General features: G+C 40.5%; 1 protein-coding gene and 1 long non-coding RNA gene across 2 annotated transcripts in view; one reads left to right on the forward strand and one right to left on the reverse strand.

Annotated features, from left to right (window-relative positions):
- Positions 1–26390, reverse strand: part of WDR76 (WD repeat domain 76) — a 36311-nt gene that overhangs the window by 1079 nt on the left and 8842 nt on the right. Inside the window, exons 5-12 of the mRNA XM_054715556.1 lie at positions 24476–24602; positions 21330–21431; positions 21191–21234; positions 19895–20048; positions 15519–15677; positions 8440–8657; positions 7089–7241; positions 5390–5443 (exon numbers count right to left, since the gene is read on the reverse strand). Of these exons, the coding sequence (XP_054571531.1) occupies positions 5390–5443; positions 7089–7241; positions 8440–8657; positions 15519–15677; positions 19895–20048; positions 21191–21234; positions 21330–21431; positions 24476–24602 (1011 nt within the window). The remainder of the gene's footprint in view (positions 1–5389; positions 5444–7088; positions 7242–8439; positions 8658–15518; positions 15678–19894; positions 20049–21190; positions 21235–21329; positions 21432–24475; positions 24603–26390) is intronic.
- On the forward strand, positions 15539–25968 carry LOC129148999 (uncharacterized). Its single transcript, XR_008555994.1, has 3 exons — positions 15539–15601; positions 17617–17737; positions 25699–25968. It is a non-coding gene; the product is annotated as an uncharacterized LOC129148999 (long non-coding RNA).

Below are 26390 nucleotides of genomic sequence, written 5' to 3' on the forward strand. Positions count from 1 at the left end.
GGATGGTCACTGAGTGTCTATTGAAATAGCATTTTTTTGTTCACTATTTCCTAGCTCAGTGGTCGGCAAACCGCGGCTCGCGAGGCGCATGTGGCTCACGAGCCGCGGTTTGCTGCTCTGTTGACTAATGAGTTTGCCGACCACTGTCATATACTACCCTTTACCTCTTTGCACACAATATGCCACAATTGCCTAATCCTCACAGCTTCCAACTACACGGCAACATTTAGTCTAATCCAGTGGTCAGCAAACTCATTAGTCAACAGAGCGGCAAACCGCGGCTCGCAAGCCGCATATGGCTCGTGAGCTGCGGTTTGCCAACCACTGTCCTAGCTCAACAGACTTTCCTCCTTTTTTTAGCACATACAAATAGAAGAAGCCCTAGAAATAAGAAATATATAATCTGGTTATCACTGTTTTAACAAGAGCTGCTATTTCCATATTTGTATTCCCCTTATAACAAACCCCCAAATCAATTTATATTCCGTACATCTCTAAAGTAAAAAATACATTTGAGACTCAAAAAAAATCATAAGGGATATCAGAACATGCCTGCAAAAAAATGAAAATGAAAACACAACATACCAAAATTTCTGGGAAACTGTGAAAGCAATACTTATAGGAAAATTAATAGCAGTAAGCCCTTACATTAAAAAGATTTCAAAATCAACAACCTAACTCCACCTCAAGGAACAGAAGAAGGAAGAATAAGGAAAAAACCTTACTACACCTCCAAGAAAAAAAGAATAAACTAAACCAAAAGTTAGCAAAAGGAAAGAAATCATAAAGATTAGAACAGAAGTAAATAAAATAGAGAATAGAAAAACAACATAAAAAACTAAGAGTTGGTTTTTCAAAAAGATCAACAAAATTGAGAAAACCTTAGCTAGATTAAGACAAAATGCAAATAAATAAAACCAGAAATAAAAGAGGGAACATTACAACTGATGTCACAGAGATAAAAAGAACTATAAAAGAATACTATGAGCAATTATATGCCAACAAATTGGATAACCTAAAAGAAATGCATAAATTCCCAGGAACACACAACTTACCAAGACTGAATCATGAAGAAATAAAAAAAATCTTATAGACCTACAACTAGTAAGGGGATTAAAACAGTTATCAAGCATCTCCCAAGTGGCTGGAATAGTGGGTAAAAAGAAAAGCCATTCAACTAAAAGAAGACAAACAATCCAAATGAAAAATGGGCAGAAGACCTGAATAGACATTTCTCCAAAGAGGACACACAAATGGCCAAGAGACACATGGAAAAATGCTCAAAGTCACTAATCATCAGAGATATGCAAATTAAAACCACAATGAAATATCATCTCACACCTATCAGAATGACTCATCAAAAAAATCAACACCACCAACAAAAAAATCAACGACCAAAAATTAACAAATCCGTGCACCAGGCCTCTAGTATGAATATAAGATCTTTGGTTAATCTCTTCCCACCCTCCCCACTTCCCTCTGAGATTCGTCAGTCTGTTCCATGTTTCCATGCCTATGCAATGAGGGTCTGCCCCTGGTGGTCAGTGAGCATCATAACTACCGGTCAAACAGTTGCTTAGGCATTTATATATATACTAGAGGCCCAGTGCACAAAATTCATGCACTCGGGGGGGAGGGGTGTCCCCTCAGCCCGGCCTGCACCCTCTTGCAGCCCAAGAGCCCTCGGAGGATGTCCAACTGAGAGCTTTGGCCCACTCTCCGCCTAAACCAGCAGTCAAACATCCTTACTGCTGCCACAGAGGCGGGAGAGGTTCCCACCACTGCTGCTGCACTTGCCAGCCGTGAGCCCAGCTTCTGGCTGAGCGCACTGACCACCGGGGGGGCAGGCTCCTACATTAAGTGTCTACCCCCTGGTGGTCAGTGCACATCATAGTGACAGGTCAGCCACTCAGTTGATTTGCATATTAGCCTTTTATTATATAGGATATGTGCATAGCCCATGGACACAGGCAATAGAGTAGTGAATACTTACAGGTTGGGTAGGGGCTGGGAGGAGGGGGGCAAAGAAGGAGTGAATGGGAGATGTTTGTAATACTATCGACAATAACAAATATATTTAAAAATGGAGGGAAAATTTCTTAAGGAAAATACTTTAAAAAAAGAAAGAAAAGCCCAGCCCTGGCCAGGTGGCTCAGTTGGTTGGAGCATCATCCCATACACCAAAAGTTTGCCAGTTCAATTCTTGGTCAGGGCTCATACCCAGGTTGCAAGTTCAATCCCCAGTCAGGGCACGTGCAGAAGACAACTGATCAATGTCTCACTCTCAGGTCGATGTTTGTTTCTCTCTCTCTCTCTCTCTCTCTCTCTCTCTCTCTCTCTCTCTCTCTCTCTCTCTCTCTCTCTCTCTCTCTCTCTCTGGGTAAGGATTTAAAAAGAAAAGCCCAACAAAGAAAAACCCAGGACCAGATGACTTCACTGGAGAATTATAACAAACATTTAAAGAAGAATTAGCACCACCCTAGCCAGTTTGGCTCAGTGGATAGAGCATCGGCCTGTGGACCCAAGGGTCCCGGGTTCGATTCTGATCAAGGGCACATGCCTGGGTTGCGGGCTCAGTCCCCAGTGGGGGGGCGTGCAGGAGGCAGCAAATCAGTGATTCTCTCTCATCATCGATGTTTCTATCTCTCTCCCTCTCCCTTTCTCTCTGAAGTCAATAAAAACATTTAATAAAAAATAAAAAAAAGAATTAGCACCAGTGCTCTTCAAACTCTTTCAAAGAATTTAAGAGAGAACACTTCCAAACTTCCTACACTCTTATATCAAACCCAGACAGGGGCTCTATAAGAAAACTAAAGATTAATATCTGTGATGAATATTGATGCAGAAATCCTCAATAAAATATTAGCAAACCAAATTCAATAGCACGTTAAAGGATTATACAGCATGACCAAGTTGGATTTATATTTGGAAAGCAAGGATGATTCAACATATAAAAATCAATGTAATATAATACACATTAACAGTATGAAGGACAAAAGCCATATGAGCATCTCAACTGATGCAGAAAAATTATTTGACAAAATTCAATATCCTTTCATGATAAAATCACTCAACAAACTAGGAAGAGAAAAACAATCTCAACATAATAAAGGCCATATATGAAAAGTCCACGGCTAATGTCATACTCAACAGTGAAAGACTAAAAGCTTTACCTCTAAGATCAGGAAAAAGGCAAGGATGCCCACTCATGCCACTTCTATTCAACAGAGTACTGGAAATCTGGTAAAACTAGAAAACTGGGTAGGACTAGAGACTGATCTGCCTAACTTGTGGGTCATTCACAACTTCATAGGCAACGTGAAGTGTCCTGCACATGAAGTGTCACCACTGAACCAACAAGCATTTGATTCGCAGTGATGGCAAACCTATGACACGCGTGTCAGCACTGACACGTGTAGCCATTTCTGATGACACGCGGCCACATGCCGAGGATGAAACATTTGCTGCTCCTGAGGATGAAACATTTGCGACTAGAGTCTTGGAGTTAGTTTTTTCCTCAAAGTGACACACTACCCGAGTTATGCTCAGTTTTTTGGTGAAGTTTGACTTACCAAGCTCAAAAGGTTGCCCATCACTGGATTAGGGGGACACATTCTGAGCATCACATGACTGTCAATTAGGTAAGAAAAAAATAAAAGGCATCCAGCCAAGTTGAAAAGGAAAAAGTAAAATTATCTCTTTGCATGACATGATCTTTTATGTAGAAAATCTTAGAGAGTACACACACACACATACACACACACACAAAAAAATCCTGTTAAAACAAAGATGCAGGATACAAAATCAACACACAAAAATCAATTGTATTTCTTCTACACACTAACCATGACCAATCTCTATCAAAAGCCCAATGGTATGTTTTGGGGAAGAGAAAACCAAAAATTCTAATATTAATATGGAATCTCAAGGGATTATGAATAGCCAAAACAATCTTTAAAAAGAAGCGCCCTAACTGGTTTGGCTCAGTGGATAGAGCGTTGGCCTGTGGACTGAAGGGTCCCAGGTTCGATTCTGGTCAAGGGCAGGTACCTTGGTTGCGGGCACATCCCCAGTAGGGGGTATGCAGGAGGCAGCTGATCGATGTTTCTCTCTCATCGATGTTTCTAACTCTCTCTCCCTCTCCCTTCCTCTCTGCAAAAAATAAATATTTTTTTTAAAAAAGAAGAAGAACAAAGTAGGTGGCCTCAAATTTACTGTTTTCAAAACATACTAAGAAGCAACAGTAATCAAGACAGTGTGATACTGGCAGAAGTGCAAACCAATGGAAAAGAATAGGAAGCCCAAAAATAAACCCTCAGGAATGTGTGGTCAAATGATCAAGAGTACTAAGACCACACAATGAGGAAAGGACAGTCTCTTCAACAAATGGTGCTGGGAATACAGTACTGGATATCTGCATGCAAAAGGATGAAGTTAGACAGTAAAAATTAACTCAAAATGGATTAAAGATCTAAACATAACACCATAAACTATAAAACTCCTAGAAGAAAACATAAGGAAGAAGCTTCAGGTATTGCATTTGGCAATGATTTCTTGGATATGACACCAAAATCACAGGCAACACAAGCAAAAATAGACAAACAGGATTACATCAAACTTTAAAGCCCCTTTCTTATTAAAGAAGTTTGGACTACAGAGAATCACATTTCCCACGGCTACTCAATGCTGTTAACTTTTAATAAGAATACTTACACCAGAATCATCACCCTAGATAATTGTTTTAAAAACACAAATTAGAAACTAATAAACTAGAATAAAGTTTGAAAAGGAAATTAAGAAATTTGTGAAAAAGAAAACAAGTATACTTAAATATAGCCTCTATGGACTATAAAACTCATAAAGCTACAATCAACATATATTGCTCACCCTGTCCCAACTTCATAAATACTGATAACAGGATGTCTAGGAAAAGGACATGGAGTAAAGTTTGGTGTAGAATACATACATTAAAAGTAGCAGATGTAAAAAGGGGGTAACAAAAGAAACAAAGTGGTAGGATGGGGAAGCACTCAAAGTCCGGAAGAAACAGGCCCAAATAGAGCTTCCGCTAGCCTCATCAACAGGTAAGTAGTCACAGTCTTCTTCAATAATATAACATGAATAATGATGTTGGAATAAAGTCACTCGCCTTAACCAAAAATAACCACCCAACTTCTGACTAAAAGAGGCTCAACCTCTTTATAAATACAGGGAATCTGGAAGCAAGAACCCTTCTGGATAAGAGAACAACAACCTGGGACACTTACAAACTATAACACAAAAATCAGACCTATTACACCTCTTTGACAATCAGGTGTCTAATGTATGTATTCCGACAAACAGTTCATGGTAATCCAGGTTCTGCATTATTTGGCATCGGGAAACCTACCAGATGGTGGTGAGGAGAGGAATCTGAGAGGATATGCAGCTACTGTCAAAGACTCTGCAAAATAAAGAACAAGAATAAAGTAACACTCTTTATTATTTCTTGCAAATTTTTATGAAATAACATCAGTGTATTTAATAACCTTTCCATTGGTTCATGACATGAAATGATTATTTTAAAATATATAGAATCAGTATCTAATAAACCTCAGCTAATACATTTAATGAAAGTTACAAGAAATATGGTAAAATTTAGTGCTTATTGTGTATTGTAAAATAATTTAAACACTATTACGCCGAACTTAAAATATACATTCTAAACTAATAATCTGGATCATAAAACTATATTCAGATTCACAGTAATACACTAGTAGGTCATACATAGGGATGTGGTCTAAAAATGCACAAATAATCTAAAAGCACATGCATGTATCAAGAGCAATTTCCCTATGAGGCCCATCAGTTGAGGGCCTGGTAAGCGTCATTTCCAGGTGCAGGCAAGACTAAGACCCAGCCAAGGGGAGGAGTTCTTGTGGGGCAGCTGGGGGAGTCCAGAAGCCTCCACCAGGTACCCTGGCAGAAGAAACAAACCACATCGCCACCACTTCCCCTTCTTTTTGTACCTAAGCTATCCCAGTACAGTTTCTTGGCACTAGAGCTTATTGCCTGATTAGACTGCTAGAAATCCAAATCCCTAACAGCTAATGTAACAAGAGTAAACTCTACAGCACAAATGTACGGGAATGGAATAAATGGCAGCTGTTGAGACAAAGGATACTGTGTGGGCGGAAAGGGAACACTGAACTGCCACTGCCTGGGTGACTGAATCTCTTAATGTACCACCTGGTAAAGCTCACAGACTTTGCCAGAAATTAAGTGGGTACCTGCTACACACTGCAGACCAAGCTCTTCCCAACAGATGGGTCTAAACAGAAATTAGGTGCCTTTCTACAGCCTGGTTCACAGTTTACATTCAACAGATCCTTGGTGAATAAATAATGAATGAATTCCAAAATCACATAAGGTAAAACTCTCATAAACTGAGAAATACTTGCAAAGTTAAGCAAAATCAGGGACTTAAGAAAAAAAAACAAAATCATTTTCCTTTGTGGTTGCATTATTCTCCACATCTTTTTATTGGCATTATTTTTTATTTTTGGTTCAATGGGTTTACATTACATTACATTTTTTAGTCTATTTTTAGGAAGTCACTATAGAAAGGTACCAAAGCTGAAACCATAAAACTGTATCTACAGCTCGTATAGAAGCCCAATTTTTGCGATCTTTTCTGCCTGTCCATGGCCTAGGACTCTGCAACTTCCATTCAGCACTTCACTTGTAAAACAGAACCTACTATCACCAAAGTAAGAGCTTCTCCCTGTGCTAACATTACTTCCCTTTCAGGATATCACAAGCCTGCTTTCACTGCGATATCCAGGACTATTTAGTGCTGAAAGGGAAGCTATAGACCTTCCTTGTCAATCTCAAGGAAATTTCCAGGCACAAAAACTAAAGAGAAAAAAAAAAAAAAACCTAAAGAGCCATCAAATATAGGTCACTGATCTTCCGGAATCTAGATATAGCTAGAAACAATAACACTAGTGATTGAACAAGGAGCAGCAGTAAACAAAGCTACTGGTTTATTGACACAGTAGCGACGGACACTTTAGATTCCTTAACATATCTCTGTCTTCCCAACTTACCTCAGCTTACAATCAGCACATGTGGTTACAACTCTGTTGCCAGTCTGAGGTGAAAAATAAGCAGAAGCGATGCTCTTTGTGTGTTCAGACAAAGAAATCAAAGGCTGGCTTCTCTTGGGATTCAGGTGCCTTGCATCATAAATATGAACATCTCTGTAATGGAAAGAACAAGTCTTGGTGTTACCACAGTACATGTAATAAGCCTCTAGGATAGTGCTAATCATAATTAGACAAGCACTCACTACATTCCAGAACAGCTAAGACAAAACCCTCTAATCTCCTGCATTAATTTTACAAACTCTAGTCAAGATTTAAAATATTACATTAAGTTCAACAGGGGGTTGGGGCATCCATGGGGAGGGGTGTGGGATGGGAATGGGGGTATGAGGACAAATATGTGACACCTTAATCAATAAAGAAATTAAAAAAAATAAATAAAATAAAAAATAAAATAAAATATTACAAAAATTCCAAAACTATAGCATAACAATGTAACCAGTGGGTATTGAGATAAGAGTCTAGTTGGTTTTCCAATCTCTCCAAGAAAAAAATTAACACAGACCAACAAGTTATAAGGTCACATAACTTTTTTTTTTTTTTACAAGTTTTCTTCTCAAAAGACTAGAAGTAAATGCATTTGATGCTGGGGAAAACAAAAATGTGTGCTTGTTTCAATACTTTAACTATTAATTAAATCCAAAAGATTTTTTTAATCACATTCAAAAATACTGTGTAGAAAAAAAATTTATTCAGCTGTATCACAAAAGTCAGATGTCTTTAACAACCAAATTGAAATATTATCCCTAACATTAAAAGACCTATATCATAGCCTAGCTGGTTTAGCTCACTGGATAGAGCATTGGCCTGTGGACCAAAGGGTCCAGGGTTTGATTCTGGTCAAGGGCATGTACCTTGGTTGCAGGCTTCTTCCCGGCCCTGGCACTGGTCAGGGCTCATGCAGGAGGCAACCAATTGATGTGTTTCGCTCACATCAATGTTTCTCTCCGTCTTTCCCTCTCTTTTCCACTCTCCCTAAAAACCAATGGAAAAAATATATCCTCAGGTGAGGATTATCAAAAAAACAAAAAGACCTATATCATAGTCCCGGCCAGTATGACTCAGTTGGTTGAGCATATCCTGTGCACTGAAAGGTTGCCAGTTTGATTCCTAGTCAGGGCACATAGCCAGGTTGCAGGTTCGATCCCGGTCGGGGTGCGTGCAGGAAACAATGGATCAATATTTCACTCTCACATCAATGTTTCTTTCTCTCTTTCTAAAATCAATAAAAGCATGTCCTCAGGTGAGGATGAAAATAAAGGGCCTAAATCATAAAATTTTATGAAGAACGTACCTCAATCCTGCAGTCATGAAATAGTGTCTATGCACTGGATGGACATGAACAGTTCTTATTTTTCCCAAAGAAGAATTGATAAGTTTCTCATAAGAAGTTCCAGGTGTCCGTCTATCCACCAATGACATACTTCCATCCCAGTGTGCTACTATTAAAGTGGAGGCATCTTCTGCCAAGAAGTCAAAGGAGGAAAGGCTACTTCCCTCGTTTCTATAGACCTAAGGATATAAGTAGCAATCAACTTTATATAACTCTTCTTCTAAAAAAAGTCAATACATAAATTTTTTTATTTAAAAAGTTATGAAACACTTTACCCAACTAATTTCATTTATCCTCCACCATCCCCACAGGAAGAACAGGACAAAATGATTGTCCCCATTTACAGAGATGGAAACTAAGGCACTAATCAGTTGTGAGAAAATGGCCTGTCCACCCATGTCACGGCTACATCCCAAATCTCTTAAGTCCAATAAACCTCAGTTGCAGATCTACCCTGTGAAACATACTAGGAAATGGACTAAATCTGAATTCTACCCAATTGAATTACCTTAATATACCAGGTAACTTAGCCAATAAAATCCAAAATATATGGCTGAATGCTCACCTACTCTTGATGGAAGTGTAGAAATACAAAATTTTGACAGCTGAGGAAGATACATCAAAGTATTTAATGCTTGCCCTAACCGGTTTGGCTCAGTGGATAGAGCTTCGGCCTGTGGACTGAAGGGTCCCAGGTTCGATTCGGGTCAAGGGAATGTACTTTGGTTGCGGGCACATCCCGAGTAGGGAGTGTGCAGGAGGCAGCTGATCAATGCTTCTTTCTCATCGATGTTTCTATCTCTCTATCCCTCTCCCTTCCTCTCTGTAAAAAAGATCAATAAAATATATTTAAAAAAAAAAAAAAAAATATATATATATATATATATATATATATATATATATATATATATTTAATGCTCATACCTAATAACTTCACTAAGATATATATACACTGAGTGGCCAGATTATTATGATCTCTGAATGCATAATAATCTGGCCACTAGAGGCCCAGTGCACAAAATTCATGCACGGAGTGTGTGTCCCTCAGCCCAGCCTGCACCCTCTCCAACCACTCACTCCCAACCACTCACCTGCCTGCCTGACTGATTGCCCATAACCACTTCTGCCTGCCAGCCTGATCACCCTCTAACCATTCCCCTGCCAGCCTGATCAACGCCTACTGCTCCCCTGCCAGCCCGATTGCCCTAACTGCCCTCCCTTGCAGGCCTGGTCGCCCACAACTGCCCTCCCCTGCAGGTCTGATCTTCCCCAACTGCCCTCCATTGTAGGCCTGGTCTCTCCCAACTGTCCTCACCTGCTGGCCCGGTAACCCCCAACTGCCCTCCCCTGCTGGCCTGGTCACCCCTAACTGCCCTCCTTTGCAGGCCTGGTTCCCCCCAAATGCCCTCCACTGCAGGTCTGATCTCCCCCCAACTGCCCTCCCCTGCAGGCCTAATTCCTCCCAACTGCCCTCCCCTGCAGCCTGGTCACCCTAACTGTCCTCCCCTGCTGGCCCGGTCACCCCTAACTGTCCTCCCTGCAGACCTGTTCGCCCCCAACTGCCCTCCTCTGCCGGCCCAGTCATCCCTAACTGCCCTCCCTAGTAGGCCTGATCGCCCCCAACTGCCCTCCCTTGCAGGCCTGGTCCCTTCCAATTGCCCTCCCCTGCAGGCCTGATCGCCCACAACTGCCCTCCCCTGCTTGCCATCTTGTGTCCACATGGGGGCAACCATCTTTAACCACATGGGGGCAGCCATCTTGTGTGTTGGGGTGATGGTCAATTTGCATATTACTCTTTTTTTAAAAAAAACATTTAGTACATTTTTATTTTATTTTATTTTATTGATTTTTTACAGAGAGGAAGAGAGAGGGATAGAGAGTTAGAAACATCAATGAGAGAGAAACATCGATCAGCTGCCTCCTGCACACCCCCTACTGGGGATGTGCCTGCAACCAAGGTACATGCCCTTGACCTGGAATCGAACCTGGGACCTTTCAGTCCGCAGGCTGATGCTCTATCCACTGAGCCAAACCGGTTTCGGCTGCATATTACTCTTTTATTGGATAAGTTTAGAGGGCCGGTGCATGAATTTGTGCATGGGTGGGGTCCAGCCAGCCTGGCCAGGGGGAGGGGACATGGGCAGTTGGTCGGCCTGCCACTGGTCGAACTTCCGGTCAAGGGGACAATATGTGTATTAGCCTTTTATTATATAGGATATACACTGAGTGACCAGATAATGCGTTTGGAGATCATAATAATCTGGCCACTAAGTTTGTATATATATAAGGATGCCTGCTGCGAGACTGCTTACAATAGCAATACAAAACAATCTAGTCCCAACCAGGTGGCTCACTTGGTTGGAGTAGTGTCCTATACACCAAAAGGTTGTGGGTTCAATTCCCTGTCAGGGCACATACATAGGGTGCAGGTTTGATCCCTGGTTGGGGCACGTGCAGTAGGCAACTGGTCAATATTTCTCTCTCACACTGATGGTTCTTTCTCTTTTTCTCTCTCCCTTCCTTTTCCCTCCCTCCCTTCCTCTCTCACTAAAATCAATGGACATAGCCTTGGGTGAGGATTTAAAAAAAAGAAAAACAAAATTGAGACTATCTAAATGTCCATCAAAAGAGATATGGCCCTAGCTGGTTTGGCTCGGTGGATAGAGCGTACATATATGGACTGAAGGGTCCCAGGTTCGATTCTGGCCAAGGGCACATGCCTGGGTTGCAGGCTAAATCCCCAGTAGGGAACATGCAGGAGGCAGCCAATCAATGATTCTCATCATTGATGTTTCTATCTCTCTCTCCCTCTCCCTTTCTCTCTGAAATCAATAAAAATATTTTTTAAAAGAGATATGGTCAAATAAATGATGTTACATGTCTACTTTGAAATACTGTTCAATGCTAAAAAAGAAAGGCGTAGATCTGTACTACAAACTATCCAAGATATACTAGTAAATGAAAAAACAAGTTGCAAAAAAAGAATGTAAATAGTATGAGTCCATTAATGCAAAGAAAAAGTGTGTATCTATATGCTTGTAAGTATATGTGTACAATTCTGGAAATATACCAAATACAGGATGAGAGAATGGGGGAATGGCAGATTTGCATTCATATCCTATTTACAGTAAATATTTTATCATGAACATGTGTTTTGGTTTTTTTTAACATATGAACCACAATACTATCACTTTGGATTCAGGGCTCACACACATCCTATATAATAATCCTATATAATAAAAGCCTAATATGCTAAGTGTCTGTTCGTTCGGTTCAACCAATCAAAGCGTAATATGCTAATGATATGCTAAGGCCGCTCAACCGCTCACTATGACGTGCACTAATCATCAGGAGGCAGTCGACCAGTCGACCAGTCACTATGAATACACTGACCACCAGGGGACAGATGCTCCAACCAGCAGGTTAGCTTGCTGCTGAGGCCCGGCTGATGGGGATTGAGTGAGACAAGCTGGAGACACCCTGGAGCCCTCCCACGGCCCCTCCCCGGCTGGCCAACCTCCCACATTCCTCCCCAGCCTCCATCGTGCGCCAGTGGGCTCCCTTGGCCTGGCCTGCACCCTCTCGCATTTAGCCGGATGGCGGAACGACAGGTTGCTATGTTGCGCACTGACTACCAGGGGGCAGACGCTCAACACAGGAGTGTTGCAGTCTGAGGGCTCCCAGACTGCGAGAGGGCGCAGGCCGGGCTGCGTGACCACCCACCTCCTCCGAGTGCATGAATTTCGTGCACCGGACCTCTAGTAAGAAATAAAAAATAAATGTTGTAGAATGTGTGAGTGCTCAAGTAAGAGAGGATGAACATAGTTCCTATTGTTAAATCATGAACTGTTGATGATTTTAGGTTTTAATAAGTATTATTATAAACTGAGGTTAACAAATTAATATACCACAGGCATCCCAACCACCATACACCCAAAAAAGCCCAGTATACACAAATGAAACTTGAAGTATTCAATCAATATATTAAAATGGTTAAGTGCAGAGTGAGGCTTTGGAGTCGGACAGACCCAAGTGCAAATTCTACTTCTGTCATTTATGTCCTTGAGCAAACTAAAAAACCTCTTTACCTCAGTTTCTTCAACTGTTAAATGGGGGATAACATTACCTACTATTTCATGAGGTATTATAAGGCTTAATAATGTATAAAAAGCACATTCAAGTTAATGCCTAACACAAGGTGATTGTTTAATCAGTAGTATGAGTAACAGAGTACTAACATGCAACATTATGGATGAACTAGAGGCCCGGTGCACGAAATTCATACATGGGGGGTTGTGTGTCCCTCAGCCCAGCCTGCACCCTCTCTAATCTGGGATGCCTCTCACAATCCAGGACTGCTGGCACCCAACCACTCACCTGCCTGCCTGGCTGATTGCCCCTAACAGCTTCTGCCTGCCAGCCTGATCGATGCCTAACTGCTCCCCTGCTGGCCCGACTGCCCCTAACTGCCCTCCCCTGCTGGCCTGGTCACCCCTAACTGCCCTCCCTTGCCATCCTGGTCACCCCCAACTGCCCTCCCCTGCAGGCCTGGTCACCCCTAACTGCCCTCCCTTGCCATCCTGGTCGCCCCCAACTGCTCTCCCCTGCAGGCCTGGTTGCCCCCAACTGCCCTCCCCTGCTGGCCTGGTTCCCCCAACTGCCCTCCCCTGCAAGCCTGGTCCCCCCAACTGCCCTCCCCCGCTGGCCCGGCTGGCCCAGTTGCCCCTAACTGCTCTCCCCTGCTGGCCTGGTTTCCCCCAATTGTCCTCTCCTGCAGGCCTGGGTCCCCCCCCCCAACTGCCCTCCCCTGTAGGCCTGATCGCCCCCAACTGCCCTCCCTTGCAGGCCATCTTGTGGCAGCCATCTTGTGTCCACATGGGGCATCCATATTTGACCACATGGGGCAGCCATCTTGTGTGTTGGAGTGGTGGTCAATTTGCATATTTTCTCTTTATTATATAGGATCTTAAAAGCATTATGCTGCCCTGACCGGTTTGGCTCAGTGGATAGAGCGTCGGCCTGCGGATTGAATGGTCCCAGGTTCGATTCCAGTCAAGGGCATGTACCTTGGTTGCGGGCACATCCCCAGTAGGGAGTGTGCAGGAGGCAGCTGATCGATGTTTCTCTCTCATCGATGTTTCTAACTCTCTATCCCTCTTCCTTCCTCTCTCTTTTTTTTTAATATATATTTTATTGAGTTATTACAGTGAGGAAGAGAGAGGGATAGAAAGTTAGAAACATCCATGAGAGAGAAACATCGACCAGCTGCCTCTTGCACACCCCCTACTGGGGATGTGCCCGCAACCAAGGTACATGCCCTTGACCGGAATCGAACCTGGGACCTTTCAGTCCACAGGCCGACGCTCTATCCCCTGAGCCAAACCGATTTCAGCTCCCTTCCTCTCTGTAAAAAATCAATAAAATATATTCTAAAAAAATAAAATAAAATAAAGCAGCCACTGTCAACTTAAAAAAAAAAAAAAAGCATTGTGCTACCAGGGGGGTGAGAGCATGAGTGGGGGAGTGGGGGGGTGGCTATAGGGGGATAAGGATACATATGTAATACCTTAATCAATAAAAAATTAAAAAAAGGCATTGTGCTAGGTGAAAGAAGCCAAATACAAAAAGCTATATACTGAATGATTCCATTTACTTGACATTCTGTTACAGGCAAAATGATGGGGACAGTAATCATATCAGTGGTTATCTACCGATATGACAGCTGAGGAAGATACATCCAATATTTTACTCCCTAAGTACACAATGAAGGGACTTCAGGAAGGAAGAGGGGACTGACTACAAAGGGTCACAAGGTAATTTTTTTGAGTGATGGAAATTTTCTGTATCTTGATTGTGGTGGTAGTTACACAGGTGTATACAATTTGCCAAAACTCATATAACTGCACACATAGATTTTATTATATGTAACTTATACCTCAGTAAACCTGACAAAAAAAATAAGTGGAAGAATTGTTATATAAAACTCAATACATAGTAAAAAGATAAATGATCCAAACAGACATTTCTCTAAAGAAATGCAAATGGCCAGATAAACAGATAAAAAGATGCTTAGCATCATTAATCATTAGGGAAACGAAAATCAAAACCACAATGAGATACCACTTCATACCCACTAGGATGGCTATATTCACCAACAATAACAAGTGTTGGCAAGGATGTAGAGACATTAGAACCCTTCACATATTGCTGATAAATATGTAAAATGGTAAAGCCAATTTGGAAAACAGTCTGGCAGTTCCTCAAAATTTGAACATAGAGTTACCATATGACCCACCATTCTACTCCTGGGTATATACTCAAAAAAAAAAGGGGAAGCTTATGCCCACACAAAACTTGTACATTAATGTACATAGTGTCATTATTTACAACAGTAAAAAATGAAAACAACCCAAATGTTTGTCAACTAATGAATGGATGAGTAAAATCTGGTATAGCCATACAATGGAAGATTAGTCAGCCATAAAAAGGGACTAAGTACCAACACATTCTACAATATGGATGAACCTTGAAAACATTTTGCTAAGTAAAAGAAGCCAGTCACAAAAAAAAAAAGTACAAACTGTATGACTCCATTTATATGAAATGTCCAGAACAGGTAAATCTATGAAGACATAAAGTAGATTAGTGGCTGTCTAGGGCTGAGGGAGGGGGAAATTGGGAGTACCTACTAATGATCAAGGGGTTTATTTTAAGGGTGATGAAAATATTGTAAAATTAGATTGTGGTTTGATTTCACAACTCTCTTCTAAGAACTCTATCTGCATTAACTCATCTGCACTTAATCCTCATAACAACTCTACAAGGTACTATCCTATTTTACAACTAAGGAAACTGAGGCACAGGTTAAGTAACTTGCCAAGGTCACACAAGTAGTAATACATGGTTTGGGACTTAGGCAGTATAGTTCTAAAATCGCTACTACCTTACCTAATCTAACTGATGTAATAATGATTCATGTGTCATTTCATAAAGAATCCAGAATATCACCTGAGACAATATGTAAACACATTAACATTTACCTCCTCAAAAACAGCCTTGGAGAAATCCCCACAGCGTAATGTGCCATCATAGCTCAGGGACAATATGTGAGCCGGATTGGCAGGTGAGAAGTAAAGACAGCTAACTGGCTGACTATGGGGTTGAAAAACATAAACTCCATCTTCTTTGGGTTGGTGAGTCTGGAAGAAAGTTGGGGAAAGGAAGAAGAACAAAAACTAATGAAAAGTAGTAGTATTTTCTGTCATTATGTCATTATACTATTTGCATCTGTATTATATTCAGTCTTTTCTTAGTCTATCATTATACTCACCACATCCCATTCAGAAAGTCAGAACTAGAAACTTTATCTGTCACTAAGCTACTTTTTTCTCTAATTTTCAATTCAACAAGTCACATTTATTTTACGTTTCTAGCTTTTTGCAACTAGGTAGTTTTCTTATTATACAGAAAGAAAAAATGACTGCTCATTCTGACTTCAGTTCATAAAATCCTCAGAAAAGAGAAATCTACTCAGTATTATTCCTTACTACCAAAAACAGTATCAATACCGTTACCACTTTGCTTCGTTAAGTATACTGCTATATAATATAAGCACATATAGCATTCTCAGAATAATTTTTGCAAGGTATTTAGTCCTAGGACAAAATAAGAGTTTTAGAAACATTTTACTCCCTAAGTAGACAATGAAAATGCATTATTTTTAATTTCCACATTAATATTATTATGTACAAAAATAGCCAAGAACTGGAAGCAGCCCAAGTGTCCATCAGTAGATGAATGAATAAAAAAGCTGTGGTACAGCCTGGCCAGTGTGGCTCAGTGGTTGAATGTCAACCTATAAACCAGGAGGTCACAGTTCTATTCCCCGTCAGGGAACATGCCTGGGTTTCGAGCTTGATCCCCAGGAGGGGGAGTGCAGGAGGCAGCCAATCAATGATTTTCTCTCATCATTGATGTTTCTATCTCCCTCTCTCTTTCTCTCTAAAATCAATAAAGATATATATTTTTTAAAAAGCTGTGGTAATTTACACAATGGAATACTACTCAGCCATAAAAAGAGGTGGGGGAACCAGAAGAAAATCTTACCCTTTGCAACAGTATGGATGGACCTGGAGAGCATTATGCTAAGTGAAATGAGCCAGTCAGAGAAAGGTAAGTTCCATATGATTTCAGTTATATGTGGAATCTAATGAAAAAAAATAAACTAACTGCCCTGACTGGTTTGGCTCAGTGGATAGAGCATCGGCCTGCGGACTCAAGGGACCCAGGTTCGATTCCGGTCAAGGGCATGTACCTTGGTTGAGGGCACATACCCGCAGTAGGGAGCGTACAGGAGGCAGCTGATCGATGTTTCTCTCTCATCGATGTTTCCAACTCTCTCTCCCTCTCCTTTCCTCTCTGTAAAAAATTAATAAAATATGTATTTAAAAAATATAAACGAACAAAATAGAAACAAACTCATAGATAGAGAACAGACTGACAGCTGTTAGAGGGGATGGGGATGTGGGGATTGGTAAAATAGGTGAAGGGATTAAGAAGAAAAAACAAATCATAGACACAGACAACAGTATAATGATTATCAGAGATAAAAGGGGGTGGGGGAGGCAGAAGAAGGTACTGGGGGGGGTATAAATGGTGAAGGAAGGAGACCTGACTTGGTGTGGTGAACATACAATATAATATACAGATGATGTATTATAGAACTGTACACATAAAACCTATAAAATTTTATTAACCAATTTCACTCCAATAAATTCAATAAAAGGGGGGATTATCTTTTCCACAATTAGATTACCAACTCCTACTAGTAAAACATTACTTTCTGATTTGACAAGTTATATTCTATGCCATGCATCATGTTATGAACCAAAGCAACTATCATCTCCAAATCTGGTTGAGTCTGCTCTAAAATAGTCCTCCATTTTTGTTTTCTTTTTTATTTAAAAATTTAAAATAAACAGAATTTTTAAAAAGGAAAAATTACAAACACACACACCTCTTCTGCTAGTCACTTTTCTCACTCCCTCTTTTTTCCCCATTTTCCCCCAGCAGCCTTTCCTTATTCCTCACTCAAAAGAGGAAAAAATCTAAATATCCCCTCAATGTGCTTCTCTCTAGTTCTGAGACTATAGGTGAAAATCTCAGGGTGTGGTCAATTCACCAGGACGGATTTTCAGGGTAGAAGCTAAACCAAACTGTGCTCCCTATCATCTCGGCTACAGAATTTGTTTCTGTCCTGGTAAGTGGCTTTTAAGTTATATTTCTTCCTTATTGTTTTAAGTAATTTTTTTTTCTGATTTGACTATCTTTTGTTCATTTTATGAGAAAATTCCAATCCCCCATTTTAAACTAAATACCCCAGGTTAAGAATGAGCCTACTTTAAACCTAAATGAGTGTAGAACCAGTTTGTCTTGAGCCTGTGACTACCTGTGCACACTGGGTTGGTATAGGAAAGCTGGAAGTACAAGCACCAGTGAAGACGATTGTGGTAATCCCAAAAAAGGAGATGGGGCCCTGGCCCAACACGGTGGCAGAAAGAATGGAAATAGAGGGGCAAAAACATTAAAGGACTTTACATAAGGAATAAAGGGAACACCCAGCCTAAAACTCTTCAATGGTTTCCAGTTGCTTTTAGGATAAAAACAAAATTCTTAACAAAAATTATAAAGCTATACATCAGCCTTCTGCCCACCTCTACAGCTTCCTCCTAGTCCATTCATCGCCTTTGTTCATTCTTTACTGTCTATGCTCCAGCCATACAGGCATTCTCGCAGGCCCTGGAATGCATCAAGTAAGCACCTCCTGCTTAAGGTCCTTGACATGCTGTTCCCCTGGTCCGAAACACTCTCTCCCTTTTCTTTACGTGGCTTACTCCTACTACTTAGCTTTCAAATCTCAACTCAGTCCTCACTTCCTCAGGGATGCCTTCCCTCATCGTGCAAATTAGGCCAGTCCCCCGTTACGTGTTTTGAAAACACTACTTTTCCTTCATGACATGAATCAGTGTATAATCCACTTACCAAAGATGAAATTACACAGTTGATAATTATCTCATTAATCCTGCTCTTGCTACTAAATTCTAAACTCTATGTGGACAGAGACAGTCTTTGCTCACAAATGTCTACTGGTGGGGGAGTATTAGAGTAACACCTCACACAAAATACTCGAGGTGTGGGTGGATGGATGACTGAATAAAGGCTAACTGAACTTTTGATCCTAGGTGAGACCACAAAACTGACAGAAAATTAGGAGGAAAAATTAAGAGCCCTGGCTGTGTAGCTCAGTTGGTTAGAGTGTCATCCTGATACACCAAGATTGAGGGTTCAATCCCTGGTCAGGAAATATCTGAGAATCAACCAATGATCACTTCTCAGCCTTTTGGCTAAGATCAAGTGAAGGATCAACCAATGAATGCATAAATAAGTGGAACAATAAATCAATGTTTCTCTCTCTCTCAAATCAATAAAACAAAATAAAAAACAAGGGAGTGTCAAGGCAATTCAATGGGGAAAGTATTGTCTTTTCAACAAATAGTACTGGGACAACTGGATATTCACATACAGAAAGATAAACTTGGATAAGGACACATATGTAATACCTTAATCAATAAAGAAAAAAAAAAAGAAAAAAGATAAACTTGGGCCTTTACCTCACACCAACAAAAAAATAACTCAAGATAGATCAGCAAACTAAACGTGAAAGCTAAAACTATAGAAGTTTGGGGGAGTGGGGAGGAGAACAGGAGAAAATCTTCAAGATTTTGACCTAGACCAAGATTTCTTAGACACAACACCAAAATCATTCTTATTTTTCAATTACAGTTGACATATATTGTTATATTAGTTTCACGTGTACACCCCAGTGATTAGATATTACATAACGTACTGATTATCCTGATAAATCTCACAGCCATCAACACCATACATTGTTATTAGAATATTACTGACTCTATTCCCTATGCTGTACTTTACATTCCCGTGACTATTCTGTAACAACCAATTTTACTTCTTAATCCCTTCACCTTTGTCACCCATCCTCTCAAGTCCCCTTCCATCTGGCAACAGTCAAAATGTTCTCTGTATCTATAAGTCTGAGAAACTGTATTTTAAACATAATTAGAAAAATAAGAACTTTGTGTGATCTTTTCATTTATACATTTAAAGTTATAATAAAATTTCTTGGCAGTCAATTTATGCCCAGATGACTAACGATATTCAAACTAAAAATGTTGAAGTTCTATAAAGCAAATTTAAATTTCTCAGATTTCTAAAATTTGGAATCACAAAGCACAAAACTATACATAAGTGACACCTATAAACATACAGTTCTAGGCTATTGTCTTGCAGACTATTTACTTTAGTCAAACTTTATATCTTCAAAATATTAATAACTTACCAAATCCCAAAGTCCAACTTGCCCAGATCTGGCCCCAGCTGCCACCAAAGTTCTAATTTCTGATGGATGAACAGCCATAGAGAATATTGAACCTTGGGTAACTTTACAAACAGTATCTTCACTAATGACCATGCCACTTAAATTGGCTTTGTAGCTGAGAAAATTAAAGTTATATTTTAGACATAAAACCATTCTTAATTAACAAAATAAGTAAAAAGATGACACAAAAGAAAAAAACATTAGTAAACAAATGTGGGGAAATATTCAACCTCCTGACAATATTCAACCAAAGAAATCAAAGTAAATAATGAGGTACTATTCTTTACTTATAAAAAGCTAGTAGGCTACAGTTAAACATATACATTCATATATATTGCTAGTGGCAGAGTAAATTCATGTAAGATTTTCAAAAGAAAAAAGATTTTGAAAAACAATTCAGCAATGTGTACTAAAAGCCATAAATATGTCCATAATATCTGACGCATTAATATCACTTCTGGAATCTATCCTAAGGAAATAACCTACTATCATACACATACAGTATACTTCAACAAACACATGCACACATACAAGCACACAAAACTAAATAGAAAGCAACTCCAAATACCAAGAGGGTAAGAGAAGATTAAGTAAATTCCACCTACTCAATAAAATATTCTGCGATTATTAAAAAATTTAAAGACTCTAGTAACGTTCAACCACAATGTTAATGAGAAAGCATAATGCAAAATTGTATCAACATTAGAACATGACAAACCAATATCACCCCAATAAATTAAAAATAAAAATAAAAGAACACAGAGTAAAAATGTTGTGGATTCAGTCATTCAAATGATATATACTAGGTGCCAGGCACTATTCTGGGAATTGAGACAAAACCCCTACATTCATGAAGCTTATATCCTAGAGGTATTGCATATGGCAATACTTTAAAGGAAATATACAAAATCAGCTCTAACCGGTTTGGCTCAGTAGACAGAGCATTGGCCTGAGGACTGAAGGGTCCCAGGTTTGATCCCCGTCAAGGGCATGTACCTTGGTTGCTGTCACATCCCCAGTAGAGGGTGTGCAGGAGGCAGCTGATCGATGTTTCTCTCTCATCGATGTTTCTAACTCTTTATCCCTCTCCCTTCCTCTCTGTAAAAAAGCAATAAAATACATTTTTTTAAAAATCAAGAGTTGTTAGGAAATATTATGGGTAAAATTTTCACCTCATTTTCAAAATTTCCAGTTTTATAGTCTTTATAATTTAAAGCTCTCAGAAAATGTAAATAAAGACCAGGAATTTTAACTGACCTTTTAATGCTCGATAACCCCTTCTCAGTATTCTTACTACTTGTCTGAAACAATGGGAGAGACCAAAGTATTAATATATGTACTGAATTTTCATTAACAAATGATTCTAAAAGCTTATGTAAGCCTTCCCATCTGATACCTTGTTCACTTCTGCCCAAGTCCGTAGAAATCCTTTAAATAGTTCACTGTTATCATCTCGATTTTCAGGAGTCATTTCTAAAGGCCCAGGAGGTAACAAAGGCTGTTATAAAAAAATGAAAACATGTAAGAGTTGATTGTCACCCTACCCTAGAATGGAGGCTTGAGATTTTTCACTACTTTACTTTCAATACCAAAAATAGGGATGACACATCATTAGCATTCAAAAATAGTTGCTCAATGAAAGAATGTCATGTATCCTGTAAGTAATAAAATGCATTATCTTTTAATCATCTCAATCCAGTAAAGGAGATATCACATTTTAAAAACACTGGAATGAAACTTACAGGAGTTAACTTACCCAAAGTTCCACTGCCAATAACTGGTTATGAGAGCTGATTCAGAAAGTTCAATTTCATTAATCAAAGTTATTATTCTATGCCAGTGTCTTTAAAAGAGATGGTAACCTATGGATCATGAAATCACTTTAATGTCACAACCAGCAATGTGTTTTAGTGAGTAAGAATAGAATATGGGGGGGGGGGGGGGAAAGAATAGAATAGAAAATACAAAAGGGCATCACATGTAGTAAGGGTAAGTATCATTTCACAATTTTGTTTTAGGGGTGTGTGCGTGCGTGTGTGTGTGTGTGTGTGTGTGTGTGTGTGTGTGTGTGTGTAATGAGTTCAATGTAAATATGTTTCTTATTTTGAGTGGAGGCTTCAACAAATTTTGAAAGCTACTCTTCCCATAGTAGCTTAATTTGCAATTCTCTTCCAAAGCATGAGCCTAATTAGTGTTATCTTCCAAATTATAATTAAACACTTAGATATATAGATTGTTAAAAACATTAGGTGCTCTTGAATAAAAAATATAATTATTTAGACTAAAATTATTTAAGATTAAAATCTTATTTAGACAATAATCCTATATACTAAAGAGGTGATATGCAAATTGACCCTTACGCCCTTGCACAAGATGGCCACCCCCATGTAGTCAAAGATGGCTGCCACAAGATGGCTAGCAGGGGAGAGCAGTTAGGGACGACCAGGCCAGCAGAAGAGGGCAGTTAGGGGTGACCGTGCCGGCAGAGGAGGGCAGTTGGGGGCATCCAGGCCTGCAGGGGAGGGCAGTTGGGGGTGACCAGGCACCAGGGGAGGGCAGTTGGGGGCATCCAGGCCTGCAGGGGAGGGTAGCTGGGGGCGACCAGGCCACCAGGGGAGAGCAGCTGGGGGAGACCAGGCCACCAGGGGAGAGCAGCTGGGGGAGACCAGGCCTGCAGGGGAGAGCAGCTGGGGGGCGAACAGGCCAGCAGGGGAAGGAAGTTGGGGGGGATCAGGCCTGCAGGGGAGGGCATTTAGGGGCAACCAGGTCGGCGGGGGAGGGCAGTTGGGGGTGACCAGGCCAGCAGGGGAGGGCAGTAGTGAGCGTCCAGGCCTGCAGGGGAGGGCATTAGGGGCAACCAGGCCTGCAGGGAAGGGCAGTTAGGGGCCACCAGGCCTGCAGGGGAGGGCAGTTGGGGGTGACCAGGCCTGCAGGGAAGGGCAGTTGGGGGCCACCAGGCCTGCAGGGGAGGGCAGTTGGGGGCGACCAGGCCAGCGGGGGAGGGGGGGGCAGTCAGTGGGGAGCAGACCAGTAGGGGGGCTGTTGGGAACAAGCAGGCTGGCAGGGGGGGCAGTTGGGGATGAGCAGGCCAGCAGGTGGTGGTAGTCGGGGGCGAGCAGGTCAGCAGGAGGGGCAGTTGGGAGCGAGCTGGCTGGCAGGAGGGCAATTGGGGGCAATTAGGCTGGCAAGGGGGGGTAGTTGGGGGTGATCAGGCCAGCAGGAGGGGGCAACTGGGTGTGATCAGGCCGGAAAGGGTAGGCAGTTTGGGGCGATCAGGCCAGCAGGCAGAGTGGTTAGGGTCGATCAGGCCAGCAGGCAGAGTGGTTAGGGTCGATCAGGCAGGCAGGCATGTGAACGGTTAGGAGCCAGTCCCGGATTGTGAGAGGTATGTTTGACTGCTGGTTTAGGCCTAATCCCACAGGAAGTGGCAGTCGGACATCCCCCTAGGGGTCCCAGATTGGAGTGGGTGCAGGCAGCTGAGGGACAGCCGCACCCCCCCCCCCCGCACAAATTTCGTGCACCTGGTCACTAGTTTAGTAAATAAGACTCTTTCCACCCAGATAGCATAAAATTAAACTATAACTAAAAACTCCATTACTATTAACACATATTATTTATAGCATAAAATTAAACTATAGCTAAAAACTCCATCACTATTAACACATATTATTTATTAATATTAATAACTACCATTTATTGATTACTAAGCCCTAATAAAATGTAAAGATCTTTATAGAAACTATTTCATTTAACCCTCACAACACTCTATTGAGGTTTCTATTATTGTTGCCATTTAAAAAACGGAAAAACCAGGACTCAAAAAGGTTAACTAATTTACCCACAATCCCATAGCAGGTAAACCAGCAGAGATACAGAATCCAACCGAGGAATGACTTAGAAATCTTAGTCAGCCCTGACCGGTTTGGCTCAGTGGATAGAGCGTCGGCCTGTGGACTGAAGGGTCCAGGGTTTGATTCCAGTCAAGGGCATGTACCTTGGTTGCAGGCACATCCCCAGTAGGGGTTGTGCAGAAAGCAGCTGATCCATGTTTCTCTCTCATCGATGTTTCTAGCTCTCTATCCCTCTCCCTTCCTCTCTATAAAAAATCAATAAAATATTTATTTTTTTTTTAAAAGAAATCTTAGTCATTAAACCAGCAATTTTCAATCTTTTTCATCTCATGGCACACATAAACTAATTACTAAAATTCTGTGGCACACCAAAAAACATATTTTTGGACGAACTGACCAAAAAAAATAGGTATAATTCTGATTCATTCAAACGGACAACTGTTACCATTTTATCTGACAATGTAAGGCAAAAGAGATCAGTGCCCCTAACTAAATAGTCAGGGATTGCATGTTTTAAAAATTCTTGGGGCACACTGGTTGAAAATTGCTGCATTAAACCATTCAACAGTCAAGTACCAAATTAATAAATACAAATTAAACATAATTTAGTGACCTTTAAGTCTAATTTCAAACACTTCAAAATTTTCAGTATTTTGTTGAGTTAATATATTGTATTTGCATTCTTTCTTACATTTTCATCTTCTACTACTGTTGGCTGGGTTGGGGTTTCCGGTAATGAAACTCCTAAAGGATCTACATTTAGTAATCGCATTGATCTTCTACATCCAATCCCATTTTCTCTCTTCTTAGGCTTCTTTCTAAAGAAGTGGAAAAAACCCATGTTATACTCATAAAAGTTATATGAATTTACTAATATTAAGGGGATAACTTCTAAGAACGTATCTCATAGATCTAGTTACACACTGCAATATGTACATGGCTATACTGATTTTAATTAACACTCTGAAAGCATCATAAATGTTCATCATGGGGAAATGAAGGGTGTTAAATAGATTATGATATACAGATCAAATAGAATAATTTGTAGCCATAATAAAGAATGAAATATTATGTTAATATGAAATGAACTCATAAGAAGGAAGCAAAAACATGGTCCAGTGCATATTAAATGTTATTTTTTTTTTTTTACAAAAAGGTTACATATACACATACATTTGTGCATGCTGAGATCACCTATTGAAGAATATACATGAACCTTTTAAGAGTGGTTTCCTCTAGGGAGAAGGCCTGGAGAACTAAGGTCTAGGATGGGAAAGAGACTTAAACATTTCATCATATTCCCTTCCATATAGTTTACTTTTTAAAAATCATATACAGGGTGGGGCAAAGTAGGTTTATAGTTGTGAGTACGTGAAAGTTTATTCTTATTACTTATGTATTACTGTATTATTTTCCATACAAACAACTGTTGACCTATTTTTGCCCCACTCTATATATACCCTACGTTTTAATGCACTGTTTTTCTTTTTTAATTTTTATTATTATTTTTTAATATATTTTTATTGATTTCAGAGAATGGAGAGAGAGGGAAGAGATAGAAACATCAATGATGAAAGAGAATCATTAATAGGCTGCCTTCTGAATGCCCCACACTGGGAATCGAGCCTGCAATCCGGGCATGTGCCCTTGACTGGAATTGAACCTGGGACCCTTCAGTCCACAGGCCAACACTCTATCCACTGAGCCAAACCAGCTAGGGCCTATTTTTCATTTTAAAATAGTAGTTCAGAACTTCCAGTTTCTGATTCCACATGTAGAGAGCTTGAAAGTCACCACTCTGTCTCATGCTGAGGGGTGGGAGCAGCCAGGGAGAGGTCAATGGGGGGTGGGGAGGAGGGAGGAGACATATGTTTAATACGTTCAACAATAAAGAATTTAAATTTTTTTTAAAAGGTGGACAGAAAAATCAACAACTTTTCTAGGATCCTTAAGAGTGGCAAGGACACAGTGAAAACCGCTGACCCCAATATTGGAGAGAGACACACAGGAAAACACAGGACTCATGGCTTATTGGAGCAGAGACTCAGGAATGAAGTGCCTGAACCACCAGAAAAACCTAAACTGTAATTGACCAACTGCTGGAGGCTCAGTGTGGACAAGTCTGGGAGTTAAAAACTCCATGAGAAGCTACACAAAACCTGCACATGGGTGTGTATAGTACATTCATACAGCAACAAAAATTAATGAAATAAAGCTGTATATATCAACATGAATGAATTTTAAAATATATAAATTCTAGAGGCCCGGTGCACAGATTCGTGCACATTGAAAATAACAATAAAGTCGCCTAAGAATGAATTTGGGAACAAATCACCAATCTTTACTAATAAAAAATATGCAAACATAAAGCTATTAATCAGCTGGCAACATAACCAGTGCTACTGCTTTGTAGGGTTAATAATGTTCCTCTTCTAACATTACACACTCGAAAATATATGGCCATAATTAAGTTTAGCTTTTCTGAAGTTAACTGACCTTATTAAAATCAAACCAAGGCCCTGGCCCGGCAGCTTAGATGGTTAGAGCATCATTCTGATATGCCAAGGTTATGGGTTGGATCCTCGGTCAGGGCATATACAAGAAGC

Source organism: Eptesicus fuscus, chromosome 5 (genome assembly GCF_027574615.1).
Source record: "Eptesicus fuscus isolate TK198812 chromosome 5, DD_ASM_mEF_20220401, whole genome shotgun sequence".
NCBI classification, from domain to species: Eukaryota; Metazoa; Chordata; class Mammalia; order Chiroptera; family Vespertilionidae; genus Eptesicus; species Eptesicus fuscus.